We start from the raw sequence: 27,859 nt of genomic DNA, 5'->3' as shown, positions 1-27,859 counted from the left end.
CTGTCACACAATTCTCTTTATTGTTGAAATAAGAGGATGTTTTGGGGCGGTTTTTAAAGCACGCAACAGGAAATATTTCTGACCTCTGATCAGATCTGAACCACTGTTGCATGATGTCAACTTTTGGACAGATTACTTCAGCACTTAAGTGCTAGACTCAGTCCATTTCATAAATTAAACGTCAAATATGATATATATTTCATTGAAATTTACTCATCTTTTGAGCACTACTTTCAAAAAAAATCTCTACTTTCAAAGGGTCCACTAAATCCATAAAAGCTGATGCTTATGTCTATAAAAAAATCAATCTTTGATAATCAGTTAATTTAATATATTACATTTCTGGTTACTAAAGTAATATCTGCAGAAATATGTATTTTGACAATGGCAAGAACACCCCAAAACACAACTGGTGAATGTAAAATATTAAAAAACATAATCATACTCATAATTATAATAACAATAACACATTAAAAACAATTATTATGAAGAAATTAAAGACCTACACAGTCAAAGACATATAGTAAGAAAATAATAACTAGATAATTTTATGGTTTGTTCAGGAAGTGAAAACATTTTCTGATTATTTTTAGGCTGTTGCTGCACTCTAGTGGTTATTATAAGAATATATATAAATAAAAAAGACGAGGCTAAATAAACAAAATATGATTTTATTGAGAAGATGAATATGTAAACATTGATTTATGTCAGGTTTCTTTATCTTTAAAAAAGGATGCTCTCAGTATCGGGGTTAGTTTTGCTAAAAAATAGTTTGAAAAGATATGAATGTATATTCACAATGACCTCATTAACATTTAATTGCACCGTGATCATATTTAAGGCACGGATGCATTTAAAAATATTTAATACTGAGTTTGGCTTTATTGCATCTTTCAGACAGAAGCATTCAGATGGGACTGTCATATCGTTCATCCCTGGATCTTCAGCTCCAGCCTTCGTGCTCCACACAGCCCAGTCCCACAGCGTTGCTCGGACACCTGCACGAGCGCCCAGCAGGTCTCGCCAGACAGAAGTGAGTGCAGCCGCCATTATCAGTCGAGCAGTAGTTCTGACCTAATGGGAAACAGTGAATATCTTACATTAGCTGCAATAATTGTTTCAGGCATTACGATACCTTGAACTTTTGCTCTGTGGTCCAGTTGTCTATAAATGTTGAAATGCGTCAGAAACTAACATCATTTCTGAAAACCAAAGCACATGAGAGAGGGAAATCCTACCATGAGGGCAGTGAGCGTGTGCTGTGGTGATCCCGTAAGGACGTGTTCGTTTCTGGGGCTGGAACTCGTCCACCTCTCGCCTCGCATGTCGATCGACTACAACTACAGCACGCCTGCTCAACACAAACACACAAAACAAACCATCGTATGTTTGTGATACAATACATGTTTTTGAAAAGTCTTCTGCTCATTCAAATTTGTATTTATTTATCTTTTAATTACAGTAAAATCTGTAGAATAGAATATTTTTACTATATAAAAAACTAATATATGCTAAAACGAATATATGCTGTCTTCGGTGTCTCATGATCTGATTCTAATAAGATTCTAATACGTTGATTTGTTGCTCAAGAAACATTTCTGATTATTATCAATGATGAAAACAGTTTTGCTGCACAATATTTTTGTGGAAACCAGGATTTTTTAGGATTCACAGATGAACAGAAAGTTCAAAAGAACAGCATTTATTTGAAATAGAATCTTTTGTTACATAAATAGACAGTAAATATCTTCACTGATCTTTGTGATGCCTCCCTGGTGCATAAAAGTATTAATTGTATTATCATTTTATTAACTAGATAAAAATTTATATTTGCAGGTTTGTGTCACAGGAATATGTTACATTTTACAATAAAACACTAATTTTAAAATGTAATAAAATTTCCCAATATTAGTCTTTTTTTACTGACCTAAAGTAAATACATATATATTTATAAATGTGTGTGTGTATATATATATATATATATATATATATATATATATATATATATATATATATATATATATATATATATATATATATATATATATATATATATATATATATAATTTATTTTTTAATTTTTATGATTATTATAATTATTTTATTACTATTATTTTTTTTTTTATGTTTCTTGAGCAGTAAATCATCATATTAGAATGATTTCTGAAGATCATGTGACACTGAAGACTTGAGGAATGATGCTGAAAATACAGTTTTGATCACAAGAATTACACTTATATACAGATATTCACATAGTAAACAGCTGTTTTAAAATGTAATAATATTTCACATTTTTACAGTATTTTTGAACAAATAAATTAAGCCCTGCTGAGCAGAAGATACATCTTTCAAAACATTTAAAGGACCTTCCACTCAATAAACGACTCATTAATCTGTGATGTTGTGAAAGTTCACCTTGTCCAGTCCGTGTAGTAGAGGTTCCTTCCATCAGTAGTCATTCCGAAGGGATACTGAATTCCCTCCATGAGCTGCATCCGACGGCCCTGCTGTGGATTCATGCACTCCACTTTATGTGTACCTGCATCAGAAACACCAAACACCATCATGAACACCAAAGCTTTGACTAAACAGAGCGTGGCTTTAATGAGTCCCCCCAAACAGCTGTGACTTTCTTGCACTTGTAAATGTTTCTCAGTGAACTGGAGCCGCACCAGCATCCGCCCAGCACAGCAGAGACGTCTGAGGATTGTAAGTCAAACCGTTGGGGAGGCCCAAATCCACCTTGGCCAGGACTCTTCGATTTGTGCCGTCCATGTAAGCCATCTCAATTTTGGGGGCGTCCCTGTTCCAGTCGGCCCAGTAGATGTAGCTGAGGGAGAAACAGACCTTCAAAACACTGTGCAATAACTAATTCACTGCAGAAATGAAAGGTACTCAAATTCTTAATGCCAAGAATGAGTATAAACATGCTTTTATATACTCGTATATAAACGAAACTGTAATCATGGTCTAAAAGTAAACCAATGCAGGTGAAATTAGTAAATGCATAATGATCAGCCATGAAAATATATCTTGCATTGTTTTGAATATAACATCTCTAATGATAAATCTATATACAGCCTAATTAAGGCTGCACTGTGCCTGTTTGTAATTCAGTGTAAAGACATAATGCAACATTAAAGCCAGATTAGATTAAGCCTGCTCTGATCCACTGTAACCTCTACCGTCACGGTATACAAATGCATTCATGCCACCTCTGAGCAGCATTAAACACTCTTTGTAAAGACACATAAAAGCCAATTCAGAAGTGCTTCTGTGCCACATTTGTAGAGTACATTTGGCATTGCACAGCAAAGCTGACACAGAAACACTTCTAAACTAGCATTCATTTGTCTGTACACAATGTTTTAATGCAACTCAGAGGTGGCATGAATGCATTTACACAGCAATATTTAGATACTAGAGACAGCGCAGGTATAATTTAGTCTGGCTTTTATGCAGAATTATGTATTTATTTTGAGCTGGCACAAAGCAACCTTAACTTAATGTTTACAAAGCTAAGTTGAGGCTGCTCAGTGCCTGCTCAAAATTCAGTGTAAAGACATAATGCCGCATAAAGTCCAGACTAAATTATGCCTGCTCTGACCCACCTTAGCCCCTAGCATCACAGTACACAGTTGTGATTGTTGTGTCAATGCATTAATTTCATCTCTGAACAGCATTAACCGATCTGTGTAAAAATCCTTTACATGCCACTTCAGAAGCGCTTCTGTGCCACCTTTGAAGAGTAAAGATGGCTCTACACAGCAAAGGCTGCACAGAAGTGCTTCTGAACTGGCATTTACATGTCTTTACACAGACCGTAATGAATCACATCACTTATAAGCATCAGATTATCATTCTTAATCCTTATCAATCTTTATGTTGCATTTCTGTCCAACTATCTTTACTTGTCAAAGGTCTTGTTGTTAATTTTAGATGCTGGTTGTATCTAGTTAGTCGCGCACCCGTTGGTGGGATCGGTTAGGATGGCTCTGGGGTTAACCAGGCCTGTGTTAATCAAGACACGGCGATGGGATCCGTCTAATGAGGAAACTTCAATTCTGTCCATCATGGAGTCTGTCCAGAACACGTTTCTGCCCAGATGGTCAATAGCGATGCCTTCAGGACTGCTGAGATCTGAAACAAAAATCAGTGTCAGACAACGTCTTAAGGTCATACGAAATACAAAACTGATTTCAACACTTTAGTGATCCACAGAAGATGGTGAATAAGAATTGAACAATTCAGCGACTCATTTTTGGGTGATCTTTTGACTAAAACTACCTGATTTAATGATGTGGACAGGTTCTCCACTTTGTAGACTAGCTTTGCTAATGGCAGGTGTGCTGATGTCTGTCCAATACACCATCTTCTCCACACAGTCAAAAGCAATTCCAATCACCACTTTCTCCTTCAAAAACAACAGAAAGACTCTCAAACATGCATGAAACTGTTTAAGACGATGACCGCCGCCTCCAAGCGTTCATATATCTGTCTGTCTGGGACTGGCTGTCTAGACAACACATGAAAGCACACATTCAGAATCTGAGCGAGTCAAATGAGTCTCAGGCCAGTTTTGTTGCTAACGCATCCTTGGTTTATAAGCTTCACTGATGTTAGTCATTACAGTAAATGTTTGCATGTGAGCAGTAAATACGAGCAGATGGGATGAAGATTCATTCAGACTTATGATTTCTCACAGAATTGCACACAGACATAAAAGTCCATTTCAGGAGTCCATAGATGAAAATATAATCCATATGCATTTGCTGCATGTCTAGCTAAACGCTATCAATGCAATATTGAGAAACCATAATATTTACCATAGAAAAATTTGGGGTTGGCAAGAATTTTCTTGAAAGAATCAAATGGCAGTAAAGATGTTTATAATGTTACAAAAGATTTATTCTATTTCAAATAAATGCTGTTTTTTTTTACTTTCTGTTCATCAAAGAATCCTGAAAAATTAAATGTATCACAGTTTCCACAAAATTATTAATGTTTCCAACATTGATAATAATCAGAAATGTTTCTCGAGCAGTAAATCATCATATTTTCATGATTTCTGAAGATCATGTGACACTGAAGACTGGAGGAATGATGCTGGAAATACAGCGGAGCATCACAGGAATAAATTACACTTTACTATATATATACACATAGATAACAGTTAAATGAAATTGTAATAATGTTTCACAATTTTACTGTGCTTTTGATCATGCAAATGAAGCCGTGGTGAGCAGAAGCTACTTCTTTCAAAAAAAAAAAAAAAAAAATCATACATTTTTATACTTAAGTAACAGTTAAGTCGAGGAGAAAACTGTTAATTGTTAACTGTTAATTCTGCTGTTTCTCCTTGAATCCCTCCTCACATTCTTATGCTTAAACACGATGGAGGTTATGTAATCAACAGAGGCAGCACATGGCTCTGATAAACAACTTCTCTGACAGTAATATTTCCAAGGAAAACAAAGTTAAGCAATCCTAAAATTCCCCCGCGAGCCCTCAGAAGTCCCCTACTCTTGCTGTTATCCACAATTCAACCGAGAGAGACGAACCACGAGCAGAACACAAACCACAGTGACATGTGTGCTCTGTAATTACTAACATTACTAAACAGACTCTGCATTCCAGAGCTTCAAAACAGCAGGAAATAAATCAGGACAAAGGCCTCTGGATGAATCTACGAGTGATTCGGCCTAAGACACTTCATAACAATTCATAACCAACACAAGTATGTGCTGCATTTTCCTGCATTAGTGTAAATGATCTTTACCGGGAGGTGTAGCGCAGTCTTGGCTTTGTTCTTCTTCAGGTTGTGACCTTGCAGAGGAATGTACTCAATCTTCCCGCTCTGTGCGAACAGGATGTGACTGCCAGGAGGCAAAGGACTAACGTTAGGATCAGGTGTTGGTCTAATCGGACCGGGCACATTATGACCTGAAGAACAGAAGATGCATGAATATAAATTACTTCATTTATAATAAACTCATATCATCTCAATTCACCACCTCCATGTAAAGTAAACGGGTCAATGTTGCAATAAAAACCTATTAGTGGATTACAGTACAAAACTTGGCATTCCTGTCACCTGTTGTTATTGAAGTGTAGTTATGCCATCAGCTGTGGCAGTGGATTTGTTCCTAACCCTGTATGTAGTGTATTTTATAGCAGTGTTTCTCAACTAACAGGCATCAGCACACATCCAATTTTTAGATCATATTTCTTACTTTAATTAATTCCCTCAACAACAGTCATTAAAAGGGTGGGTCAGTGTTTTTTTTTTTCTAGGCTAGATTGTGTTTATGGGTTGCAGTCTAACATTTTAAACAACGCATTATTTTTAAAAATAATTTACCATTATTCCACACCGATCATTCCCTTCACCTAATAACACGCTGTTCATTTCCTTATTTTATGAAGCCCCTCCCTCAGAAATAGGCTATGGGCTCTGATTGGTTAGCTAGCTCAGTGTGTTGTTATTGGCTAAACTGCTTCTAATGTGCGTCTAAATGTTGTCGTTAATGTCGAATCGTTAGAATCCTTAGACGACAGAATCACGATTCATATATGAATAGATTTTTACGTGCACCTCTAGTTTTATCTTGCTCTTCTCTAAAGCAGCGCAGCATGGCCCCGCCCCCTTTGCTGCCTTTTTTGGGGATGGGGTTTATCTGGGTTTGTGATGTCACAAACCCAGGAAGTTACTTGTTATAGTCCCTACCAGTCGTTTTTCTAGGCATTTAACTGCCAGAGTTAATAAAAGACAATATCTCTGTTTGCATTGAACTTTCAGCTTCATAACTTTGCAGATATTGTTTATGCTCAAACAGCAACATTACACACTAACTAAAGTGAAACAAGTGAAATCGCGATGAACCACCCCTTTAATAAACAGGATTTAAAAATCTAGATACATACAATTATAAGTGTTATTTCTAGAAGTGGAAAAGTTATGGAAATTAATAAGAAGCTAAGAAGTCGTTAAAAAATTTAAATGATAAGCTTTTCAAGTAGTGTCAAGCTATAAAATATTTGTTTATATTTCTGTAAAGTGTCACGACCACCTCATAGCTGTGATAAATGATTGGATAAATAGATAAAACAAGAAAACCCAGCCAAACACAATTTCTGTCAGGCACATTATTAATCAAGAGCATCAGACATAACCACATTTAAAGCAATAACAAAATCTAAAATAAACAAGCAAAGACCAAAATCAAGACAAAAGCCACCAGCGACAGGCCCCACCACCAAACCAACAAACCCTAAGCTTTACAGGAGGAAGAACTGGAGGTATTCCAAAAAGCTGGTTATGTGACATACCCGGGTATGTTTGAGAATAAGCAAGTGGATAGCCTCAGCTTTTGGTTCCAAAATCAGGGTATGTAAGTAACCATACTAAATGATCTCTGAAGACAACCTGCTCCAGAGCAGCTTCTGTTCCAGGGTGTAACATGGGAGTCGATGAGGATCCATATGCAAGTTTTTTTTAGGACACGGACGTGGTCATAACAGACATGGGTCAAACAATGGGCAAACTAGGGATGCACGATAATATCGGCACAATATCGGTATCGGCCGATAAAAGCTTAAAATGACCATTATCGGTATCAGCCGATATGAAAATTTCTGCCGATGAGCCAAACCGATATTCTCCAAGTGAAATAATTGACCTGTTTTTCAGATGTGAATGTCTGTCTACATTTGTAAAATAATAAATTTATGGTAGAATCAGTACAGAAGAGATACATGGATTTCTCTTCAGTAAAATTAAAGTTTAAATATATCAGTATATATTTGTATATATATCGATATCGGTATCGGTATCGACATCGGCCAAAATTATTTTGAAAATATCGGCCAAAATCCAATATCGTGCATCCCTACGGCAAACGGGTATATAGAGAGCAAAACACAAGAATAATCCTAGGGCAAACATGGGTCTTCATTGAGCTAACAATAGGTGGGTAGACAAGAGGGGTAATCCAGTATCCAGAGCACAGGGTCAGAACACGAGTAACAGTACAAGGCAAGAAAAAGACTTAACTATGAAAACTAGAGACTGAAACAAGACAGAAAACTAGAAACTAAGAGAACTAACACAAAGTGTTTTGTATCACAGCTATGGCTAGGAGAGCGATATACGCAGAACAATACTCGGCAGTGTGTGAGAGGAAGTCCAAAGCTTATAAAGCATCTGTGAGGATTGTTCTGTGTGTGTGTAATTGGTGGCAGCTGTGTGTGATAATAAATGTGATAATAAATGCAGCCTTGATGAGCAGAAGAGACTTCTGAGAAAAACATTACAAATCTTACTGATCTCAAACTTTTGAACGAGAGTGTAGAAAACAGCTATTTTGAATTGTAATCATATTTGTTGCAATTGCATTATTACATATTGTGTATATTTTGTATGGTGAAATATCTATTGTATTTATTTTGTGTTGTATGGTTTATGTTTTGGCTATCCTATCCTATTTCACAATATAATCATTTGTACTGTATTTTTGACCAAAGAAATAGAGCCTAGCAGAGCAGAAGAGATTTCTTTCAAAAGTATATAAATCGATGTCTATAAATAAATAAATAAATCTGTTTTCTAACCTGCTCCTGACACAAGGCAGGCAGAAAACATGCGCCCTTCCAGAATGCATTGCAACAAGCAACATGTGTGTCTTATGTATTTTTATGCTTACAAGAATATTGCAACAAGATGGTTCTCGTTTCAGTTAATCTGGTGTTTTACAAGCTCTTGATGAGTAAAGCATGTGTAAGACTCACAGTCAGGAAGGCGTCCGGGTCCCGTTCGTGTCCCAAAGATCTCCTGGCCATCACGGTCCACGCACCAGCACTGTCTAATGCTGGCGTGACACTGAATGGGGTCGTACTCGCCCTGGGCGTCACACGTCGGCACATACGGACCGGGCACAGGACGGGGCCCGCGGGGAACGCCCAGAACGCTCTCTCTATGCAGCTGGCAGCGCGTCTTCTCACGTTCTGCACGGATACAAATACACACAGTTAACTCTATCATATTTTATTTTATTTATCTCTTTATTTGACATGGACATACAATTACATTGGACGAACCATATGCATTGGTTTTAGTGTTATAGCATGAATGCTAATTTTCAACACCTGTCCACGAGAGGCTTTTTGATATGCAAGGCCTCTAAAAGATCAACATGATCAAACTTTGCTGCTAAACCTGTCACACACAGTCATGTCTTGTTGCCTCATTGAGAGTTTTTATCAAGTACACTCTTAAAAATAAAGGTACTTCACGATGCCACAGAAGAACCTTTTGTCTGACGGTTCCATAAAGAACCTTTAACATCTGAAGATCCTTTCTGTTTCACAGAAGCTTCTATTTGGCCAAAGAAGGTTATTCCCGTTCTTCATCATTTAACCTGTTAAAAATATTCTCTAATTAAGACAGATAAGAAATATTGAGTAACGACTGATATTTATATCATTTTATGTCAGTGTCTGATTTACTTTTATAAACATCTCATTGATTTACATCACAAGCATCAGCATTTCATCATATAAATATCAGCATCTGTAACAAATTGTATGTTTTTGTTCAGTTTCTGTCTCTGAATAAAACTGAACTGTTTCACCTCCATATTCTCACTATATCAGACTCTATGAGCTATAAAATCCTGATGAATCAACTATGAAACTCAACAAAATATGCTCCTTTTTTTTTTTTTTTTTTATAGATTTTTACAATATTTTGTCTAAAGGTCCAATAATATGTTCCATTAAAATTTCATATGCTTTAGGCTTAAATTTACATTATATGTAAAGTACTGTTCATAAAAGAATATATTGTAAATTATTGTAAAACTGTTTATTTAAAGAAAAAATGTTCATGGAATTATTAATAAAAATTAAATATTGTTTGCAAAAATGTTATTTTAATGCTCAGCAAAGCTTAATTAATTTTATCCAAATAAAAGCATAATTTTCCCTCTTTTCTGTAATCATTCCTGTGATGCAAAGTTGAATTTTCTGAAGGATTATGTGACACTGAAGACTGAAGTAATAAATTACATTTTACTGTATATTCACATAGAAAACAGCTGTTTTAAATTGTAATCATATTTCACATTATAACTGATTTTACTTTATTTTGATCAAATAAATGCACCTTTGGTGAGTACAACAGACTTCTTCTTCTTCTCCAAAAAAAAAAAAGAAAAATAAATACTAAAATATATTTATACAAAAAAAAAAGTTGTCCAGCATAATGAGCTGGAGTCTGCTTAAAACATTGTAATACTGTTGTGTTTCTCAAGGCTGTGTCCTTATGCAATGATGCACAAATATTCTCCAAACCGCATTGTACAAAAACTAAATGAAATTCTCCAAATATGCCAGAAACAGCTTTATCGGAATTTACCAGAACTATGACTAAACCAGCAGAGCAGTTTGTGGAGGTTATTGGTCTGAGTAACTGAGAAGAATGAACACAGATATAAAATCAAGAGACACGACTGATGTTCATTTACAGCTAGAGTCTACCTCTGGAGCAGTGGAAACCGTCGCCATGGAAACCAGAGTTACACTGACAGGTGAAAGATCCAGGTGCGTTGAAGCAGACCGCATTTTGATGACACTGATTCACCCGACACTCGTCTATGTCTGCAGGAGAGAAACAAAACAATTATATTAACAAAAATGTTTTGCAAAGAATGATGCAAAACATTTTCAAAATAAAAAAATCCCACTAATACTTATGTTTTGCAAAAAATAAAATAAAAAAATGATTAGTGGCTGACCAATATACAAATGTATTTTAATCATAACAAAGATTTTTGAGAAAAAATTGCTGTATTCAAATGAAATTATATTAATATTAAAAATATCAGTAAAGCACTATCCATTGACCAGACTGTTGAATTGAAACTAGGCAAGAAAATGAGCTAATAATGACCAAATATTAGCTTGGTGGAGATTAAAATCTCTTACAGAGTGTACTCTTCTAATAAATCATTTAAATGAAAGAGCGGTAGAGACCCACCCAGACAGCTGTGTCCATCTCCCATGAATCCCGGCAGACAGGTGCAGATGTAGGACGATCCTCCGGTGTACGTGCAGCGAGCGCGCTCAGGGACGTCACAGTCATGAGTGCCGACGCGACACGGGTCCACGGGACGCTGCACCTCTACAACACAACACAACCGAGTCAATACAACCTCACTTCCTTTACAACACGGGGTCTCAAAGAGTGACTCACGAGTCACGGATCTCAGTGTGATCTCATACAAGAAAGAAAGAAAGAAAGACAGGGAGGGAGGGAGGGAGGGAGGGAGGGAGGGAGGGAGGGAGGAAGGAAAGAAGGAAGGAAGGATGAAAGAAAGAAAGAAAGACAGGGAGGGAGGAAGGGAGGGAGGATGAAAGAAAGAAAGACAGGGAGGGAGGGAGGAAGGAAGGAAAGAAGGAAGGAAGGATGAAAGAAAGAAAGATAGACAGGGAGGGAGGAAGGATGAAAGAAAGAAAGATAGATAGACAGGGAGGGAGGAGGGGGAGGAAGGAAGGATGAAAGAAATAAAGATAGACAGGGAGGGAGGGAGGGAGGAAGGAAGGATGAAAGAAAGAAAGATAGACAGGGAAGGAGGGAGGGAGGAAGGAAGGATGAAAGAAAGAAAGATAGACAGGGAGGGAGGGAGGGAGGAAGGAAGGATGAAAGAAAGAAAGATAGATAGACAGGGAGGGAGGGAGGGAGGAAGGAAGGATGAAAGAAAGAAAGATAGACAGGGAGGGAGGGAGGGAGGAAGGAAGGATGAAAGAAAGAAAGATAGACAGGGAGGGAGGGAGGGAGGAAGGAAGGAAGGATGAAAGAAAGAAAGATAGATAGACAGGGAGGGAGGAAGGGAGGAAGGATGAAAGAAAGAAAGATAGACAGGGAGGGAGGGAGGGAGGAAGGAAGGAAGGATGAAAGAAAGAAAGATAGACAGGGAGGGAGGGAGGGAGGGAGGAAGGAAGGAAGGATGAAAGAAAGAAAGATAGATAGACAGGGAGGGAGGAAGGGAGGAAGGATGAAAGAAAGAAAGATAGACAGGGAGGGAGGGAGGGAGGAAGGAAGGAAGGATGAAAGAAAGAAAGATAGACAGGGAGGGAGGGAGGGAGGGAGGAAGGAAGGAAGGATGAAAGAAAGAAAGATAGATAGACAGGGAGGGAGGAAGGGAGGAAGGATGAAAGAAAGAAAGATAGACAGGGAGGGAGGGAGGGAGGAAGGAAGGAAGGATGAAAGAAAGAAAGATATACAGGGAGGGAGGGAGGGAGGGAGGAAGGAAGGAAGGATGAAAGAAAGAAAGATAGATAGACAGGGAGGGAGGAAGGGAGGAAGGATGAAAGAAAGAAAGATAGACAGGGAGGGAGGGAGGGAGGGAGGGAGGAAGGATGAAAGAAAGAAAGATAGACAGGGAGGGAGGGAGGGAGGGAGGGAGGAAGGAAGGAAGGAAGGATGAAAGAAAGAAAGATAGATAGACAGGGAGGGAGGAAGGGAGGAAGGATGAAAGAAAGAAAGATAGACAGGGAGGGAGGGAGGGAGGAAGGAAGGAAGGATGAAAGAAAGAAAGATAGACAGGGAGGGAGGGAGGGAGGAAGGAAGGAAGGAAGGATGAAAGAAAGAAAGATAGATAGACAGGGAGGGAGGAAGGGAGGAAGGATGAAAGAAAGAAAGATAGACAGGGAGGGAGGGAGGGAGGGAGGATGAAAGAAAGAAAGATAGACAGGGAGGGAGGGAGGGAGGGAGGAAGGATGAAAGAAAGAAAGATAGATAGACAGGGAGGGAGGAAGGGAGGGAGGGAGGAAGGATGGAGGGATGGAAGGATGAAAGAAAGAAAGACAGGGAGGGAGGAAGGAAGGAAGGATGAAAGAAAGAACGATAGATAGACAGGGAGGGAGGAAGGGAGGAAGGAAGGATGAAAGAAAGAAAGATAGACAGGGAGGGAGGGAGGGAGGGAGGAAGGAAGGAAGGATGAAAGAAAGAAAGATAGATAGACAGGGAGGGAGGAAGGGAGGGAGGGAGGAAGGATGGAGGGATGGAAGGATGAAAGAAAGAAAGAGGGAGGGAGGGAGGAAGGATGAAAGAAAGAAAGAAAGATTGACAGGGAGGGAGGAAGGGAGGGAGGATGAAAGAAAGAAAGACAGGGAGGGAGGGAGGAAGGAAAGAAGAAAGGAAGAAAGAAAGAAAGGGAGACATGAATACCTCAAAGAAAATTAAATTAGTAACACATTTATTTCTGCTTAAAGAAACTTCCTGTAGTACATTATCATTTTTTGTAAATGACTTATTAATAAGTAAATTTAATACATGCATTAATTAAAATAAAATTTTTCTTTTATTAAAATTCAATATCAAATACTTATTACATTTAAATAATTTAATAAATAATTGTACAACGCTTAAATAATAAAAATGCTGCGGACTGAAATATTTGGAAATAATGTGCTTGTAATGAGGCACATCCTCCAGAGGGAGTTTCTCCTGGGTCTGTTCTAGTAACATCAGAGGACAGAGATTTAGTCTCCAACCTCCATTTACTTTCCATTTAAATCCATTCTTTGCTTGGAAAAGAAACCAGACTAAACAAAGAATCCGATGTCAGTTTGATGGTTTCTTTAGATTTGGGATATTTTATGATAGAAACCGACTGATTTTAATTTAATCCTCAGTAGCAGGACGATTCTGTAGCAGACATAAACACGTCGTGACTAATGAGACGTACCAACACACGTCTGTCCGTCGCTGGCGAACTGGAATCCGTCCCGACACTCGCAGCGATACGTTCCCGGGTGATTACTGCAGACAGCGTTCGAGCCGCAGATCTGAGGCGTTTCCCTGCACTCATCGATGTCTGATGAGGAAAGAGAAGCAGACCGGTCCTGAGGATTTCCTCTAGCTTTTTCAAACGGAGACGAAATGCTTTAATGCAATCGCAAACATAAAGACTTCCTCAGTCACATTTTACTAATGATTCTCCTAATTACGGCTTTTTAAGATAACATCTGTCCTCTTTCTGTGTAATTTCCTTTAAGCATTAAGGGATGGGCTACATCCTTAGAGATCTGGGGGAATATTCAGAGCCTTTAGATGCCTGATTAGAAGAATTCCTTGGAAACGCCCCTCTTAGGAAGAACAGAAATTGATTTCCCTTCGAAAGGAAGCAGATTAGTGGCTTTTTTAAGAGGGTGATGAAATAGGATATGGTTTTAATTGCATTGTTGGACTGAGGACGGACGATTTAATTTTTGCAAGATATCCAATGTTACCATAGCAAGTGCGTCCGTCTCCATTAAAGCCGCCGACACATTCACATGTGAACTGGTTTCCTCGTCCGGGTCTGCAGACGGCATTCGTGTCGCAGCCGTGTCTGCCAGTGAAGCAGGCGTTTTCTTCCACTTGTCCACCTGCGGATGTGATATAAGAAGCTGTTATTATTTCCCCAGATGATGTAAATACATTAAAAGAGAAAATTAGCACTGCATGATAATGGTTGAAGTATGGAAGAACACTTAAGCTGCAGATAACAAAAGAATTTCAAAAGTAATTGCAATTTCTTCATGACCGAATTATGAATTATGATCTCAGAATTGTGAGTTTTATTGAATGTTATTCTAAATTTACTTCTTGCAACTCTAGGTTTATATCTCACAATTCTGGTTCATGGTTGCCAGATTGGGAAGTCTAAGTAAAACCAAACTAACATCTGGTGACTGCATGCATGAAAGCTCTTGGAGGTTTGTAACCAATACAAGATAATACAAATGTCAAATGAAAAAACTGAAAAATTCCAATTATGTTTAATTAATTGAAAGAAGCAGTAATCATGGTCATGATTAAAATACTATTCATCGTGCAGCCCTAGTGGGAAAATATTTTTCCAGATCTGCCCTCACCGTCTCCAATCTTGTTAAACATGGAGTAACGCATGAGCTGTTCACCGCGATCATACATGACGAACACTTGGTTGACGCTGAGCATCTGTGTGGATGGCACGGCTCTGAAAGCTTCATCGTGCTGGCAGCCCTGAAACGTGATGGTCTCTCTGAATGTGTAGCTTCGTCTTCGGGTCAAACCGTTCGTTAGACTGATCACATACTCCCGTGTGGATGAAGAGGTGATTACTGACAGAAGAGACACACATGAGTCATTAGGTTTTCTAACAGGATTAAAATGCAAAGCATGACACTTTACTAAAGGAGAAATCACACATCATACATACTTTTTGCATCCTCATGCATGTTCCATCACGCATACTCATACATAGAAATGCATGATTTATCATCCACATCCATGCATACTCATACATGTTTTATGATGCATATGCATATTTACACATGCATGTTTTATTACACACTCATGCATGTTTTATTACACATACTCTTACATACTCATGCATGTTTTATAACGCATCCTTATGCATGTTTAATTATGCATACTCATACATACTAATGCATGATTTATCATCCACATCCACGCATACTCATACATGTTTTATGATGCATTGCATACGTACATATGCTTGTTTTATTATACATACTCATGCATGTTTTATTATGCATACTCTTACATAATCATGCATGTTTTAAAATGCATCCTTATGAATGTTTTATTATGCATACTCCTAAATACTCATGCATGTTTTATAATGCATCCTTATGCATGTTTTAAAATGAATACTTATACATACTCATATATATATATTTAAATGCATATTTTTATATGGTCAAGCATGTTTTATGATGCATTTGCATACATAATCATTAATGTTTTATGATGCATTGCATTCTTATGCATGTTTAATTACGCATTCTCATGCATGCTTTATCATTCATGCATGTTTTATGATGCATAAGCATACAAGCTAATGCATGTTTTCTCATACATACACATTTACACACTTTTTATAATGCATACTCATACATACTCGTAAATGTTTAAAACATGCATACTCTTACGTTATCGTGAATGTTTTATAATGCATGCTTATGCATGTTTTATAATGAATATTCATAGATATATATATTTTATAATGCATTCTCATGCACAATCATACATGTTTTATTACTGAATACATTGTTCTTTTATTATGCATACTCGTTATTGTTTTATCATACATACGCATTATAATTGTATGTGAGAATATATTTATATGATGGTTTGACTCACAGTTGGTGCTGTACTGGTAGATCTCTGTGTAGGGGTCGATCTGAACTGTGGCTCCCTGAGGAACCTCAGGAATTATTCCTTCAAGTCTGGTGTCCACCATCAGGTGGTTGTGCTCATCAATGCCTTTGAACTCTTGAGAGATGATCAAGCGCTCCCCGTCCGGCTGGAAGGTCAGCTCAGCCTCACGTCTGAACTCTCCGCCTGACAGACAGTGGAAAGAGGGAGTGTTTTGTTCAAACTGAACAACAAACTGAATCACTGCACAGCATGCAACTCAAACTGATGCGTCGAAGCAGACACACATTTTGTTTTGATGGAAAAGGAAGGTTTATTGCAAGAAATACTTGCTCTGTTCTGGCTCTTTCTGCACCCTCAATCCTCCAATCCTAAAATACATAGGCATCTTTATGCATATTTATTAATATATTTATGAAAACAATATTTAGATTCAACTCACTATAGTACTACACTGTACTGATGATTTATTTATATTTTGAATTTTTTTTAATCCATTTTTGAATGTATTTATTTTTATTTATTTATTTTTTTTACCCCATTTTATTTCTGAATCAATGCTATTTTATTATCACTGAGATACTATTATATAGTTTTTATTAATATTTAGATGTTTTGTTTTTTAGATTTTGTCTACAGTATATAGTTTTATTGATTTTATTTCAGTTGTAGTTTTAATTATTTTACTGCATCAAGTTAAAGTAAATTAAAATGAGAAATGTTTCCTTGACAGCTAGCTGAAATAAGCTTTTTATATTTAATTTTTTCAATTTAATGTTTCAGTTAATGCTCCTTTTGTTTCAATAATGAAAATCTTTTAGGGGAAAAATATTTTTTATATTATTTTTATATTATTTTCAGTTTTAGTAAACTATATTAACCTTGGCCTAAATAAGTTATAATAAATTCATTTATTTTATTTTTTTATTTGATATAACCTTTATTTCATTATTAATTAATTCATGTTTATACATGTTTAACAGTAAAGCACTTTTTACTTTTTTTTTTAACAGTAACGTGCAAAATCAAATTTTTATATAGAAAATGCATAATACTCTACATTTATAAAAAGTACAAAAACATACAACAGAAGTTTAGAAAAGTAATCAAATGTAATCAGTTAAAGCAATTAAAATAGTTACACTACTCATTACATTTTAAATAGGGTAACATGTAATCGCTAACCAATTATATTTCCAAAGTAACCTTCCCAACACGGACCATAAAGAATATTTTGAACATCCCATTAAAAATAACATTCAAATTGGATATTGTAGAGCTTTAAAGTGCTGGAAATAGTCATTGAAAAGTGCTTGAACTGTACAAACCCTCACATTAATCATGTAATCACATTCTACTATTGATCTAACACCATGGTTATAGTTACCGCTCACAACATTAAGTTGCACCGGCAGAAAAAATGGTTGCAAAATACGACTCTTAGGTCTCAGTCTGGAGCGCTGTATGAAACGGCAGAACATCTCACCGACGATGCTGAAGCCGTTCTTGAAGCCCGGCTGCGGAAGTGCAAACGTCCAGCCGATGATTCCTCCGATGGACCACAGCGGCAGCAGAGAGAAGCCCACGTTTGCTGGAATGGCGCTCATGGCCACATACGCTCTGCCTTCATTCACCACCACATACGAGTGGAGATCGACGCTGGTGAAGTCCACCGGAGAGTTTCCCACAAACACCCTGCCTCGCACTTTACCATTCATCCTCTGAGGAACACCTGGAAAAGACACCATTCAGAATCCAGCCTCACGAGAAAGGGCTTTTCTCAGAACCCGACACTGTACCAAAACTCTTTATTCCATGAAAGTAACAAACATTTTATTCAAACATTAAATATATTAACATTACAATAATTGGCTTGGGCTCAAGGATATGATTAGACAGACTGAAAATACTGGACTCAATTATAGTCACATTATATTCAAATAACACATCATTATTTTTTGGATTTTGCAATACGATTAAGACACCGTCTTTCCAACTTCACTTGAAAATTGATCAGTTTAAGGATCTTTGGGACCCAGTTATTCAATATTTGGGCTGGACACAATAAAATGTGAGTGAAGTCGGGACTTGCTTATTCCTTTTGCATTTATCTTGCATTTTTGTTTTTATTTATTTTTTTATTTTTCAAAGCAGTAAAATGCAGATGAAGAATATTGCACTATAATTGTATGCTATGGGAATATCTAACTGAAAAAATGTAACTTATTTTGGATACGAATTGATATTTTAGTATGACCTTAATTTGTTTTTTTGTTTTTTGTGTGTGTAGTACACTGCCGAGTTTGCCGTTGTTCTTCTGTGTTTGTAAAAAAAACAAAGAAAAGTCAGTTAAGATGTGCATTTGCTTAAATAAAAATGTAAAAAAAAAAAAAGACACAGTCTTTGAGGTCAACAACAAAGTAAATGTGAAACATTGTTTCTTCTAATAAGTAGAAGCTACTAATAAACTTAATCGGAAAATGTATTTTTATATGTTAATTAAAAAGGTTTAATACAAACAAGTGATTTAGTAATTTTTTAAAAATAAATATAAATATTTTTTTAAATAATAAGAAATAATAATAAAACGATCAAAAATATATTTTATTTTATTTATGTCAGGTGAAGAATATAAGTCTTTTTTTTCTGCTTTCCAAAATATTTTTGATTACTTGTATTAAATATTGTGAATTGTATTATTTTTATTTTTTATTTATATAATAAATTAAAATAAAATTATATATATATATATATATATATATATATATATATATATATATATATATATATATATATATATATATCTTTATATATATATATTTTTTTTTTTTTTTTTTATAAATATCAATCACAAAACCCTCAATAAAATAGTTTTCTTCAATTCATGTGACCATTAATGTGTTTCTAAATGCATCTATTATTTACTACATTTAGTATTATTTTTCTCTGCTGTCAGTGATCATGGCCCACTGTAAGAAAACACTTCTGTGGATTATAGAGTTGATTATAGAGTTAATACCATCAGGTACACACTGAACTCCATTGCCGTTGAATCCAGGCTGACACTGGCAGCATCGTCCCCTCGGATAATTCCTGCATTCACCAAATCTGGAGCATCTCTGTCTGCCACATTCACCAGAGTTGTATGTAAATACTGTATGCAAAGAACAAGACAATGGTTTAGGCTCAAGTTGTTCATTCCTGTAGTAAATAAACCGCTCATGCTGACCGTTATCCTCGATGTTGTCTTCATTTTCGATTGCCACGACCGCGAGTCGACCGCGAGGCCTGAACCGAACCGTGTGCACCTGGATGGGTGGAGGGTGTTCTGGACGACGGTGAACGAGGTCAGGATACAGTGGGCGTTGATGGCGGTGGCTTCCTGTGCTCCTGTGCAAAGGTAAATCCGGCACTTCTCCAGGAGCGACGTCTGTGAAGTGAGGGAACCTCCCAATTTCATACACCCACACGCCACGCTTCCCAGAGTTAGTCTGCCTGGAAAACACATCGAGAAAACACCGACGCAATAACGGCATTAGTTCAGCTAGACATTATTTGTTGCTCCAAACCACTATGCTGTTCATTTCTAAGTACATATTAAACTTTCTAATTATTTTTTTCATTTAGTATTTTGTCATGTTTTGTCTTCCATTATAAATATCTGAAAATTGTAAAATCAAGATTTAAGAACATATACTTGAGAAATATTTTTTTTCTGAAAAATGCATAAAAATTAAGTGAATATATGCTTAAAAATCTATTTAAAAATATTGAATATATTTTATCGTATTTATCAAACTCACTTAATTTTAATTTTTTTTTCAGAAAATAAGTTTTAATATAAAGTCATTTGCTTGTCCAATAAATGTATCTTGATTTTTTATATGAAAAAAAAAAAAATTATTTATTTATTTATTTATTTTTTTGCAGATCTAAAGAAAATATGAAAAAAGTCATTTATTATTCTGTCCTAAATATACTTTATTATTTTTCATAGACATATATAAATCAATAAGAACATACATTTACCTGTTAAACACAAATACTTAAAATATTAAGTTTGGTTGTCGGGAAAATGTATCCAATAAATGAAGTGAGTATATTCTTAATGCAAGAAGAAATATCTGTCAGTGGCAAAATAAAAATAAACATGTTTTTGAATTAAGCATATTACGCATAAACTCATTTATTCAGAAAACAAATCGTTTGAGAATCACTGGAAAATGAGGTGATATTAAATGCATATTTTGAGAAAACTTTTTTTTTAACCTTACATGCATGTAAACCTGTTGTAGTAGACAACAATATAAGAAACCTTAAAGATGGCATAATAGGGGAACATTAATAATTTTTGTATATTTGTGATGGAAAACAAGACAAAAACAATATTTTTTGCAGTTCACTTTAATTCAGCTGTCAAATCTCATTCTACATAAAGCTAGTGTCTGTACTGTACTTCTATGATTAGTTTAAGGATCATTATGGTGTCTTTTGGTCCATTTTGGAGTTTGGCTTCAGAAGAAAGAAAGAGATTTAGGTTTTTGAAACATCATTAGGATGAGTAAATGATGACTATAATTACATCTGGGTTAACTCCAACACTAACAGTAACCAAACTTACTCGGCTAATTTCTTGACAGACGTCTCGGTGTCGTCTGTGATGCGATAGTATGGTCCTTGCTTCTTAGAAAAGTAAAAGTGTGTCTCCTGTCCTTTACTGAAGCCGGCGTGCATCGTGTAGCTGCTGGTGCTCTGGAACTGCATCGCTTCTCTCGGGTAAAGAAGAATCGCAAAGGACCTCGTCTCCAGAGAAGCCAGGACCAGCTGAAACGTATTTCGCTTTAAGGATAAAGAACAGGATTTATTTATTCATTAAGTGTATTTTATCCAATCAATGAAACTCTTATTATTCCCACATACAGCAAGATGCAATGATAAAGCCATCAGAACTTATTTCAGTTAGCTGCCTTAGCTACATTTCTCTTTTGTGTGGAGTTCAAGTTAAAGTTTTCAAATTACCTCCTAAACTGAATATTAATCAAAAGCATTCTGACATATAAAAAGTACTAAAAACTAAGTACTAAAATTACTAAAAAAATAAAAAAATAAAAAATTATATATATATATACACAACAAAAAATTAAAATAAAATAAAAACCAATTCAAAATATGAATTTATATTAAACATAAAAAACGCTGAATTTATCCTCACTTGTTTTTAACTCTTTATATTTAAAAGAAGTGAAAAAGATCTGCCAGTGGAAAATATAGTTACATATTTAAAACCTTTGCAGCCTTAAAATATGATGCAATTATGCTTTAATTATAAGCTCGATATAAATACACACACACACACACATAAATACATGTAGATATAAAAATAATAATAAAAATAAAAAAAACGACAAATTTACTAAAACCTTAACAAAAATATAAATTAAAACAAAATCTAAAAATAAAAACTACATAATAACTTATATTAAATATATTAAATATAACTTGTATTAATAAAAATATAATAGTTTATTAATTAAAATAAAACAAGTTTTTTTCTTCTTTTTTTATAGTTAAAAGAAATGAAAATGATCTGCCAGTGCAAACAAAATGATGTATATTATGTTTATAAGATAACAAATATAAAAATGTCAAAAGACAACAAAATGAATACATTTTAACTAAGTTAAATAAAAACAGAATATAGAAAAAAAATATTAAAAATATATATATATATATAAAATATATATATGAAGCCTTAAAATCGAATGCTGTTACTCTAATTGAACTTAAATTAATTCTTCAATTAATTATTTGATTGAAAAGAATTTTGAGATATTTAAAATGGAAAATAAGGCAAAAATACTTGTTAAGAATATGATTTTTGCAGTGCAGGTAGTTTGACACATGCATTGATAATTGTGATATGAAGCATTTTTCTTAGGCCCAAAACATATACGAACACAGATGCTATGATTACATTTTCAAAAGTTATGGTGTGTTATGAAGCCTACCAATAATGCAAGGCAACCAGCAGAAGAAAAGACCTACAGTACAGCAATAAAATATCTGTGAACGGCCCACAAATAAACTGAAGCTCACTCTTCCCGTGTGCTCTAGTCCGTCTCCTCTGCTCTCAGTCTGATGAGACGCCACATCCACCCATGTGACCACCACAGCGCTGACGGGGTTCACCGTGTCCTCCTCAGGAAAAGCTCTGTTGATGTGATCGGCCGCCCGCTGTAGAAGAGCCGGACTGGAGTCCTGACGGAAGAACACCTTTCCTTCTCCATCGCTGGTGTCCAGGTCGCCCAGAAGAGCAGCGATCATCCCAAAACTGGCCGGCATGTTGCCCAGATACTCCCATTCTCCTGTGGGCTTCTCCAGGGCAACAAACCCATTGGTGTTGATCTAAATGTGAATCAATAACCATAACAGAAACTTTACTTTTAATCACATTCAGTTTGGTTAATGATTAAATCTACAGCAGAATTATGAGTTAACAGTCAGAATAGTGAAAATAAATAAAATAAAATAATAAAAAAATACATTAAAAATACATTTTAATGAGAGACAGATTTGATTGAAAAACAAAAGGAAAATTGGCCTTGGCAAATTATTAAAAAATTTAATATCTAAATATAAGTTAATAAAAAATAACCATACAGACAAATAAATATAATTAAATATAAAACAACTAATACAACAGAATGACTAAAACTTTGATTAAAACATTACAAATATTCATTCAAATTAATTAATAAATAATATGAATTGTTTTATATAAAATAAAAATAAATGAAATCACACTAGATTTTTTCTCACTTGTTTTTTTTTTTATTTCATCATATTTCAAATTATATATATATATATATATATATATATATATATATATATATATATATATATATATATATATATATTAGTGCTGTCAAAATTAGCGCGTTAACGCATTCGATTAATTTGAAATATTTAACGCGTTAAAAAAAAATAACGCAATTAACGCGGTTGCAGTTTTTTTTATTTCCAGTTGTGGCCTGTGTGTGTTCAACGTGCAAAGAAATATGGATAAGACCAAGGAAGGACTTTTAGACGGAAAGTTTCAGTATAAAACTTTGCCGGATTACTCTTCAGTCTGCCACAAGAAACATTACTCTTCATTTAGTCTGCCACAAGAAACAGCAACATTAAAATCATGAACTCAAATGTCATTGTTTAAAAAAAAAAAAAAACAATGACTGTAACAGTGCGTAAATCAGACCTTTCTGTAACGCTAACGTTAATAAGCTTAAACGAAAATAAAGAAATAATTGTGTAGCGGAGTATTTTTTGTACACAGTGCCGCGAACTGTCAATCACTCCTGTGCACGTGCATCACTGTCCTCAGCTGCAGCAACTTGCGCTCTCTCTCTTCATCAAGCTTTAAAACAAAAAGGGGACAAAAAGATCATATTGTCTTTGTGCATAGGCTATAGATTAATTAGATAAATGAATATCTAAATTTGAGCCTTGCCGTCTACTGTATTTTTTTAGAACTTAGAAAAAAGATGCTGCAGCCAATGAACAGCCAGCAGGGGCTGCAGGACGACTCAACCTCCGCAGACAGTTTGTAATGTTTATCAGACAATAAATACTCAAGATTTTGCTTTAGTATAACTCACAACGAGTTTCACACACCTTCTCCGGCCACGTTGAGTTGTTGACACTTAACAGTGGGAAAAGCGACACATGCGCTATTCACTTGTATAACTTAAGGGTGAATGGGTAATGTAGTTTCTGCTCTGAGTGGGATGAATTAGGAAGCTTGCATTGTGAAGGGCGCTCTGAAAATCGGCAGTGCAGGTAAAAGATTAAAACCTCTATTAAAACAGATGTCCAAATGAGCGTACCGGTACGCCAAAAGCACGTTCTGGGCGCACGGAGAGGTGGCGGTAAGCTCAAGAGCTATATTTGGAAGTGGCGGTACTGAGTACCTGTGCGTACAGGCCCACTTAAAGCACTGGCAATGACTATACTTTGGAATTTTTTTGCAGTCCACTTAGAATTCAACATGGAAATCATTTTTGTTTTTTATTGGCATTGATTGTTTTGAAATTCAAATGGTACTTACATGCCTGTGTTTTTATTTCTGTAATAAATATGGCTTTCAAGCCAACAGTTAATTTGGAGGATATTGATGATTTATTGCAGGTATGTTGTTTACATGAGAAAATCTGTGTTACAAGTTAAACAAAAATTCCAATAAACAATCATATTTTGAATTTAAATAGTTTCTTTGTCTTGAGTTTACATTAATTATTTACATTTTACATTTACATATCCAAAAAGTTTCAGTCTTTTAATTGCGATTAATCGCGATTAATCGCGATTAATTAGTTAATTTTTTTTAATCGATTGACAGCACTAATATATATATATATATATATATATATATATATATATATATATCAAATATTTGCACATTTGTGTAAAACCTTGATATAAAAAGGAAATACTCTTGAAATGTGCTCTGAAATCAACAGAAGCTGAATTGGTGTTTGTGTGGTCCACTTCCAAACACACACATACGTGTAAAAACACAGTACCATTCTTAAAAAACAAAACACAATGCAATGCAATACAAAAACTTGCAATGCAATGCAAACAACAACAAAACATACATTTCAACGGCTGAGTTTGATTTATGTTGTATATAACAATCTATTAAAGAGGATAAAGCATCAACGTCTCCACACTCTCAGAAAAAAAGATACAAAAGCTGTCACTGTTATGGTACCTTTTCAAAAGTTACGCTTTTGTACCTTTTAGCCACCTTTAAGGTACCAATATGGAATCTTTAAAAAAAAAAGTTGTGCCTTTTTAATAAAGCTACGACCCCAGTGAAAACTTTTGTACCTTTTGACCAGATTCCCTGATCCTGTATTAGAGCTGAAGCGTGTTGCTTCTGTGCTACAACGTCAGCCAGGAGAATTAAAAAATAATGATTGTTTTCAAAGAGGTTTCCGGGTGGCTCATCCTGGTATTGTTCACCTAATGTTTCAGAAATACTGTGTACGTCAATTTATGATAAGTTGCTTTGAATAAAGATGTAAATACTGTTATATAGTGAGGATGAACACATATTCAGGCACATGGGGAATATCAAAACTCTTTTGGTAATCATCTTTGAACATTAAAACACATACCATAACAGATTTATTAAAACTAAACAGCTACAACTTGCACATCGAAGGAAGGATTTTTAAAGCAGATTTAACACGAACACAGTTTAGTGAAGAATGAATGAGGAAATGTTTCAGTGGTTTGATAAGGAATGTCAAGCACACTTTGATCGTTTGTGCAATAACTGTCCAACCCTTGAAGAAAACAGATGTGCACGCTCAGACTAAGTTTGAGATGTTTTTCAAATGTTTTGAGCAGGAGATCTTATAAATCCTGATGAATGAACGTTTTATTCAATCTAGGAACAATCTGCTCTGAAACACTGGAGCTGTTTCAGCTTTACAAAACAACAACAAAACGTCACCATACACAAAGATACTTTAGTTGTACAATATTCATGGAAAGAAAAAACAACAACTCAAAAAAGGAGAAGGAAATTGGCAATGGAGACCTGTGGGAAAGGAAGCATTCGAGGGCTTGAAATGATGAATGTTATAGTTATTCTGATAACATCCTACAGATAGATTTACATTCTCATGTTGTGTCTGGGTCAGTCTGACCCTTCCTTCATCACTTGTTTAATTGGTTAACTATTCATTTCCTCTTAACTCTTTCCCCGCCAGCATTTCTTTTTAAGTTGCCAGCCACCGCCAACGATTTTGATGTTTTTCACTCAAATTTGATGGCCTATATTATATTTTTCTGTATGAATATTTGAATATGCAATACACCAAACTAAATATCAGAGCCTTTACTTTTAAACAAAACAAGTTTTTTTTATTCTAGCTTAAAGCATTTTTTTTTTATCAACACCTGAATATAGGCAGGTTTCATAAAAACTGCATAATTTTCAGCAAAAGGTGAAAAAAATCGCAAAGGATGTACAGAAATTGTTATAACCTTAAACTGACCCTCATTGGTGTCAATGCAATTTGCCAAAAATCAACACTTTGAAAAACACTAAAGAATCAGGCAAAATAATTAAACAGAGGTCCGACCGATTTTCACCGCTGATATTAAGCTTTTTTTATGGTTATTGGTATCGGTCATTTTCAAAACCATATTTAATAATTTTCAGTAACTGACTATCTATAATAGAGGTTTCCTGTTTTTACACCTATCTTTAGATATAATTTTTTGCCAATTTAGTGATTTTATTTTTGGCATGGAAACCATTGAGTGCCTGTTTGACCCCAACACAAAAACAGCACTGGATTTCAAAACAACAGGAGGGTTAAATCATCGAAACAGTCCAGGATCTGATTAAATCACTACACACTTATTCAGGAATCACTCAAAGTCAACATGAAAGCAAAATCATTCTAAAGACACAAACATGTGTGTATATGTGTGTATTTATGCTATAAAAAACTATGTGTTTTAATATAAAACATATTTTCCAAGAACATAATTCTTACTTCATTCATTCAAAACGTACAGTTTTTAGATTTATTTATTTATTTATTTATTTTGGTTATGATAACTTTGAAAAAAAAACAATAATAAGAGGGAATGTTCAATTTGATAAGTTTGCAAACATTATGGGAACGTTACTTCGGAGTGTTTTCTAAACATTCTGAAACAAGCAACTAAAATGTTTCAGAAAAAACGTTCCATGAATGATGTATAAATTCTGCTGATGTTTAACGATAACTTTGAGCGAACGTTCTATTAACGTTCCTGTAACACTGTTTCTTCTCAGCTTGAACATGAACGTTCTAAGAATGTTTCCTTTCAGCTCAGAATTGTACTTGATTAATACTACTTACTAATATAGCACTGACCTTTTGCATTACTGAACTGACCTGATCAAAAGTATTTCAGTGTAACTAACGGTATAGTACTGATTTAACGGATAGATGTAGTTGCTTGCAGATATTTTCTAATCTCGCTCACTTTTCTGGACATGCACTTGGAGCGCAAATGAAACAGGTCGACCACAGATCAGTGCGTGGATATGATAATTACTTTTTAACATTGTTTACATCAAAGTATGTCATCATATGCAGCATCACTGAAGCTAGTGTGTATCATTCATAGCTGAAACACTCACGTAAATCTGGTGGAACTGTCGGTCGTAGAAAGTGATGGGTGTCTCCAGCCTGATCTCCTGAGTCTCGTCGTTGCCTTCCTCCAGAGACTGGTCTCCTGCGTGTCTCCCGAACGGAAGAAGATCCTGTCGTGTTATCCCGCTGACACACACAGATAATCCCAATAATAAGATCCACACTGACCATCTCTGCCCCTGCTGACCCATCTCCAGTCCAGAAGCGAGGCTGAAGCTGCCTGAGACTGACTGACCAGTGGAGGATAGTGACCGAGTCAACCAGCAGCGCTCCTCCTCCTCTTCCTCTTCCTCTTCTAGCCTCTTTCACTTGAGGTTTTCATATTAATAATTAACATTTAAGAATAAAAATGGACCTGTTATTCTGCAAACGCAGAGCACGCACACCTGTGCCTCGCGCTAACCCTCTGAGGTTGTTCAATTGGGGTCAC

General features: G+C 35.4%; 1 protein-coding gene across 1 annotated transcript; it reads right to left on the bottom strand.

The window, feature by feature from the left end:
- Positions 1-655: 655 nt before the first annotated feature.
- LOC113112323 (nidogen-1-like) lies at positions 656-27,859 on the bottom strand. Its single transcript, XM_026277785.1, has 20 exons — positions 27,417-27,859; positions 22,304-22,612; positions 20,829-21,046; positions 19,437-19,702; positions 19,227-19,361; positions 17,694-17,939; positions 16,193-16,393; positions 14,920-15,147; positions 14,293-14,430; positions 13,749-13,877; positions 11,036-11,179; positions 10,537-10,656; positions 8,788-9,003; positions 5,780-5,943; positions 4,288-4,414; positions 3,969-4,140; positions 2,673-2,830; positions 2,416-2,539; positions 1,239-1,351; positions 656-1,074 (listed from the first exon to the last, which is right to left on the bottom strand). Exons 1-20 carry the CDS (start codon positions 27,618-27,620, stop codon positions 944-946), a joined length of 3,543 nt encoding a protein of 1,180 aa, XP_026133570.1. The 5' UTR covers positions 27,621-27,859; the 3' UTR covers positions 656-943.

This window comes from Carassius auratus, chromosome 13, assembly GCF_003368295.1.
Source record: "Carassius auratus strain Wakin chromosome 13, ASM336829v1, whole genome shotgun sequence".
NCBI lineage: Eukaryota > Metazoa > Chordata > Actinopteri > Cypriniformes > Cyprinidae > Carassius > Carassius auratus.
This window is presented reverse-complemented; position numbering and strand designations above follow the sequence as displayed.

What these genes read in the sequence shown, in the direction of transcription:
- LOC113112323 (XM_026277785.1), bottom strand. Translation starts at nt 27,620, where the DNA reads ATGGGTCAGCAGGGGCAGAGATGGTCAGTGTGGATCTTATTATTGGGA. An exon ending in GACTAGAGCACACGGGAAGA is followed by an intron (nt 21,047 to 22,303) that starts GTGAGCTTCAGT and finishes TTATCCTTAAAG; the next exon opens with CGAAATACGTTTCAGCTGGT. An exon ending in GCTGTGCTGGGCGGATGCTG is followed by an intron (nt 2,540 to 2,672) that starts GTGCGGCTCCAG and finishes TTTCTGATGCAG; the next exon opens with GTACACATAAAGTGGAGTGC.